Source organism: Strongylocentrotus purpuratus, unplaced genomic scaffold, assembly GCF_000002235.5.
Source record: "Strongylocentrotus purpuratus isolate Spur 01 unplaced genomic scaffold, Spur_5.0 spur5_scaffold_1, whole genome shotgun sequence".
Taxonomy (NCBI): domain Eukaryota; kingdom Metazoa; phylum Echinodermata; class Echinoidea; order Camarodonta; family Strongylocentrotidae; genus Strongylocentrotus; species Strongylocentrotus purpuratus.
Genome location: NW_022145594.1, coordinates 42,765,550 through 42,771,870, shown reverse-complemented (window position 1 = coordinate 42,771,870; position 6,321 = coordinate 42,765,550). Strand labels below are relative to the sequence as shown.

Sequence of the window (6,321 nt, the reverse complement as noted above, 5' to 3'; positions counted from 1 at the left end):
CATTGCTTCTCGGGTTTTATAGGTGGCAGACCGGAAATATTATTGAAATCAGACCAAAGAGATAGACCAAGAATACATTGGCTAGACATGTTGGCCCGAATTCACAAAGCAAGGTTTGAGCTCAGACCAAGGTTTGAGCTCAAACCTCCTTTTCTTTCGCCAAACCTCCTTTTGTTCTTTACAAACCAGGTTTGTAAAAAACGCGTAAAACGCGTCATATGACGTACGAAAACCAAGGTTTGTCGACAAACCTCCTTTGTGAATTCGGGCCGTTATGTCAGATTAGCCCAGGGATTATGAAACTAAAAAACAACAACTTTGAAATGTGCATAGTATGCGAAACCTGGGCCCCGTCTTACAAAGAGTTACGATTGATCCAAATCAATCGCAAGTCCTCCAATCAATCGCAAGTTTGCAGTCTCCTATCTTTTATGTACATAGTTGCGATTGATATCTATCGCAAATAAGTTGCGATTAATATCAAGTCTTAGTAAGACGGGGCCCTGGGCTGCGGATGTTGTAATTGTTGTGAGCATGCAGAAGCGGATCTAGAGGGGGGGGTTGGGGGGGTTGAAACCCCCCCCCCCCCAAAAAAAAAAAAAAAAAAAAATCCGGGGACCATTTTTTTAAATCTTATCTTTTTTTTTTAACTTGTAATTTTATTTTATTCTATTTCTATGTATTTATTTCATTTATTATTATTATTATTATTATTATTATTATTATTATTATTATTATTATTTCTTTTTGGGGGGAGGGGGGGGGGGGTTGGGCGAACAAATGTCACAGAGTCCCTTGCCCCCCCCCCCCCATCAGCTTTTTTGAGGACACGGGCCACCGCCGAAGTGACAAGCTAGGCCAGCGTTGCCGATTCTCATCCCCAAAATCCCAACATTAAAAAAAAAAAAAAAATTGGGGGATTGTTGAAGTCTTTGGGGATGAAAAATAAATATTTGGGAATGAAAATAATATTGAGTTTTATGAAAAACGAATTTGGGGATTTTCTGTCAAAATTTGGCAACTTTGGGGATATTTTAAGTGTCGTTTGGGTGGGGATTTTGTGAAGATTTAACCTGGCAACGCACGCTGAGCTGGGCTGCTCATTTCCTGGATTACTTGTTCAAGTTGCTCACTTTTTTATCAGTCTGGTCTGAGTGTAGTGACAAGCAATATGGAAGCAAACAGGGCAAAGAAGTTGCGGCAATCCAGTCTCGCATCTTTTTTTACTGGAAGGTATGTTTGAATCATGCAAAAAAGTTGGCATACAGGGTAAATTACCATACATGGGGGTGTAATACGGACGTGTTCATGCACTGCTTTTTATGGTCTCCATTGTGTTAATAGATGCCAGGAAAACATCACTTACGGGGTTCAAATAAACACCCCCAAAAAAATCGGCTCGCCGCTTCGCGGCTCGTGGACGATGCTCTGCATCGTCATTATTGGTCAACCCCCCCCCTTAGCAAAAACCTAGATCCGCCCCTGGCATGCAGTCGGTAATTTAGGTAGTTTAGTATAGTAAAGCAATGGCCTCGCCTCGTGAAAGGAAGGTTTCGGGTTCGATGCTAATCAAAGGGGAAAAACCATGCGATACGAGTATTAAAAAAAGGTGTGCCGGCAAAAGGGATTTTTTTTTTTTAATTTGATTAAAATATTCCTTGCCCATGCTTTGCTCCCCTGCAAAATGTTAATCTTATTACGCCCCCCCCCCCCATACCAGTCGCCTCTGTCATTACATATCAGATGGATTATGTAACATGAAAACTAGACCAGGTCAGTGTGAAAGTAAAAATATCCTGTGTTATCAGCATTAGATGTCTATATAGGAAATAGATTACGACGTAAAAGTGGCTGCAGAGCAAAAAAGAGAGAGAGAGAGAGAGAGAGAGAGAATAGAAAGAGAGAGCGGGGACAGAGAAACATACAAACAGGGAGAGAGACAGAGAAAGTTGCAGAGAAAGAGGCAGGAATAAGGGTGAGAGACGGGGCAAGGAATTAGAGAATGAGAGAGCGGGGGAGGGCGAGTAGGGAATGGACTTGCATGGTCGCATTTCATTTTGATTTGTTCCAATCCATTCCTCTCTGACCGTGAGAAAAAAATGCAAGATACTGAGAGCCGCCCCCCCCCCCCCACAAAAAAGGGACTATCATACTTCCAGTAATGTGAGGATCAATTTCACTGGTACCATGTGGAACGATCATATTTTGACATGAAAAATGATACCAATATTGACAATATTGGTAGAGGACATTTGTTTAAGACGCCATTACGCCATTACGTCGAAAGGGACAATAAATTTTCAATTCAATTCAATTCAATTCAATTCAATTATTTTGACGCAAGGTAACTAATAATTGAAATTTGTCCAGTGTCAATGAAACTGTGTTTCTCACGAAAGAACGCCTGAAAGAAGGAAAATGTTTGTGGAATGTTATGTTCGCTGTTCAAGCTGACGTTTATTACAGCTTCCCAAAACTCAAGTATATAATATAGATCTATCCTTTCTGAATGCTTAATTACTGTACGTTATTTTTGGCAGGCTAAGCGCAATGCCAGTGGATGTAGGCCTACACGCATTCGTCTAAAATAACAAAATAGATAAATAAAACTTACTCAACGAAATTGACAACAATTTGATATCAGTTTTCATCTGAAAGGATTTCCAATCTACTGGTATCGGTGGAAATTGCCCCGCTTCATTGGAGGTATGCTAATTTATTTTGTTATTATAGTTTTATTTCAACAGGGTGGTCTCATTTCAAGTCCATTTATGGACCTGCTCTCCCAGAGAGCCCTGCATTCACATACAAACATGTATAATAAAAACATGAAAGATTAAACATGGATTACATAAAAGAACACATTAATAATTATAAGGAAAAAATAAAACTAATCCGTTTTATTTTTCATAAAGGGCTAGCCTCTAACCTACGTAAGCTAAGCTAAGCTGTTACCGTGAGCGATTCTATATGCCTTCTAGAAGGTGATGCCTACTAGGATACCACCTTCTTTTCTCTTCCTTGGTCTCCAGTATCTATGTGTTCCAATTGCAACAACAGTCCCCATGAGCGCCCCAGGTCGGAATTCCAGTTGATACCAGTTAACCTCCAGTTTAAACACCTTTACGGCGTCTTTTAGAGGAATCCTACCAAGTACCAAGAAACCAGTAAGGATTTCCAAATGGTATCTACTGGTTTGAACTGGGCTCAACTGGTCTCAACTGGTACCAGTTAAAACCAGTTGATACAATTTGTAAACTAGTAGAAATACTAGTTTGAAGTAGGACAAATAGAATACCAGTTGTTACAGGGACCAGTAGATTGGTCTCAGCTGGTACCAGTTGGAAAACAGTAGAAAATGCAAGTTTGAAATGGGACCAGTAGAACACCAGTTTAACTGGGACCAGTAGTCAACTGGTACCAGTTGATGATTACTAGTTGATTTACAAGTTGAAAAACAGTAGAAGGTTACCAGTTGATGATTACTAGTTGATTTACAAGTTGAAAAACAGTAGAAGGTTACCAGTTGATTTATCAGTTGAAAACCAGTAGATGAATACCAGTTTATTTACCAGTTGAAAAACAGTAGATGAATACCAGTTAATTTACTAGTTAAAAACCAGTAGGTGATTACCAGTTGAAAACCAGTAGATGCTTACCAGTTGATTTACCAGTTGAAAACCAGTAGATGAATACCAGTTAATATACCAGTTAAAAACCAGTAGGTGATTACCAGTTGAAAACCAGTAAATGATTACCAGTTGAAAACCAGTAGATGATTACCAGTTGATTTACCAGTTGAAAACCTGTAAATGAATACCAGTTGATTTACCAGTTGAAAACCAGTAAATGATTACCAGTTGATATAACAGTTGAAAACCAGTAGATAATACCAGTTGATTAACAGTTGAAAACCAGTATAATACCAGTTGATTTCCCAGTTGAAAAATCCAGTAGATGATTACCAGTTGATTTACCAGTAGAATATCAGTTGATTTACCAGTTGGAAAACCAGTTCAATGCATCTTTTGAATATTCATGATTAATTTGCATGTTTTCACGAAATTATAACTATCATGATCTGTCAACCAAATATGACAATGTACATCAATTATTGTGTGATTTATATTTTTTAAATAAATCATTGACAAATATATAATATATGTCTGATCATGTTTTAACTCTAATTTAAGACTATACGTAATTAATAACCAGGAAACAACGTGTATACTTTTCTATATGGACACGAAACAGCTATGAAAACGTAGCGCGCGGACGTCGATGGCTTGTGTAGGTAAATGTAGGCTAAACTTGATTTACAGTTTTATTATGTTTTGTTGATATATCAGGCGCTATACCCATGTTGTCAAATATCTGTGTGTGCATGCACATTTCAAGTAGGTAAAAATCTGCATACAGCCTCTCCGATTACATTATACGCCCATGCAGCTGAAAGTTCAAGCAGCTTTGAACCTTTTGTAATGAAAGCCATATTTGTATAATACTGTGAGATTTAGTGATACACAGTCGGGCTTGTCATAAGTAACTCGAAACCAGACGTACCTGCTATAATATTTGTACGTTGCTGTCTGAATGTAGGCCGCTCTATCAATGGCGACTAACATGGATGACTACGAATACGATGACGGACTCACAACAGACATCAAAGGAAATGCGTCTTTGGATTCATTGGATTCATCATGGAGTTCATACTCCTTTTCGTATATCTTTGACGACTGCGCGGAGTTGACTGTTGAAAAAGCGAGGAGTTTAATTGAGACCCACGCACTACTGTATTCTCAGACAGCCAAGGTCTATATTGGGTTCTTTTTACCCTTTTTGTTATGTGTTGGGGTGATAGGGAATCTGATTTTTCTTCACGTGATACGCAGCAAGCCTTACATGCGCACTGCTACCAACTGGATACTAGCAAATTTGGCTGTTGCTGATCTGATTTTTCTCTCCTTTGGTATTGGGGACAAACTTTGGATGTATCACCACTCCCCGTTTATCAATGATCGCTTCTCTTTCGGAGAGTTTGGTTGCCCGATCATCTTTACATTCATCGACGCCTCCTATTTCGCAGCGATCTGTATGGTAACTCTCGTGTCCGTGGAGCGATATTACGCGGTGTGTCGTAGTCATAGTGCGCGTACTAATACGCTCAGGTCCATGTTTATCGCTCTAGTGGTCCTATCATGGATCGTCAGTATCGGTATCGCTGCCTCATTCGTTCCTGCATCCAGTAGCATGTATGTAGGATGCCATGTTTGGCCTGATGTTGAACCTTACAAAAATCTGTCAATGAACATAGGGTTGTGCGCACCAGCCGACGGGTTAGAAATATACCCACTTTATGTGAACATTGCCAGAACGGTTCCTTTCCTTCTTTTGATTACTCTGAATATATGGCTCTACGCGTGTATTGTGAGAGGCATGACGCGTGCGGTCCGTCATACGCGCATTGTCGGACGTGCAGACACCAACCTTAAGCAGCGAAACCAAATAACAGGCATGCTTGTGGTCAACGGTCTCATATTCTTCATCTGTCTAGTACCCTTTGAGATCTTCTCTATCCTTCAAGCAGTTAACCTGATCCGGGATGGGGATGAACCCCTTTTCAGTAAGCGTGTTACGGTACCACTCCGATACGTTGCACAGGCCATGTCCTACATCAACAGCGTCGTTAACCCTGTCATATATATCGCAATGAGTAGAAGATATCGTGATGCTTTTAAGGACTCTCTACTGTGCCGAGCTACTGAGACGCAGACCACATCCTTCGCCACCAGTACAACTGCGATTCCGATTGGCCACTCGTACAAACCTGTTGATACTAAACTTTAATCTGGTAGCAGTTATTGAATTCAAGATTTTAAATAGTCCGGGGAATCATTAGGATTCCTTATACACGTACCCAACTAGATCTCTGCCGGGAAAGACTCACTGTAGTATAGAAAAGCCCAACGTGTTCATCAATGAAATAGCAGTTGGGCCATTTTACCTGCTCAATTTGTTGATGATCTTAAAATGGGTAACACAATTATGTGTTTTAGAAAAGTCTCTTTTACAACACAGTGGTTGATGTTCTCCCTGTCATGAGGACATATTCTTGGCTTCTTTCGCTGGGAAGAGGTGAAAAATAATTTGTGAGCGTTATCAATGTTATTGTGCAAGTGTGGAAGAACATCAGATAACAAACGTTCCCTGAAAAGCATGGCTCTTCAAACGCCTTAATATTCTAAATATGGCATGTATATAACAGCATAAAGATCAGGACGGATTTTTGTGCCACATGTTCGTGTAGTCAATATACATATT

At 39.9% G+C, this 6,321-nt stretch overlaps 1 protein-coding gene across 1 annotated transcript; it reads left to right on the top strand.

Moving 5' to 3' along the window:
- Positions 1–4,379: 4,379 nt before the first annotated feature.
- Positions 4,380–6,321, top strand: LOC105438542 (allatostatin-A receptor-like). The gene has a single exon (XM_030978996.1). The coding sequence runs from the start codon at positions 4,612–4,614 to the stop codon at positions 5,845–5,847; it is 1,236 nt and encodes a 411-aa protein (XP_030834856.1). The 5' UTR covers positions 4,380–4,611; the 3' UTR covers positions 5,848–6,321.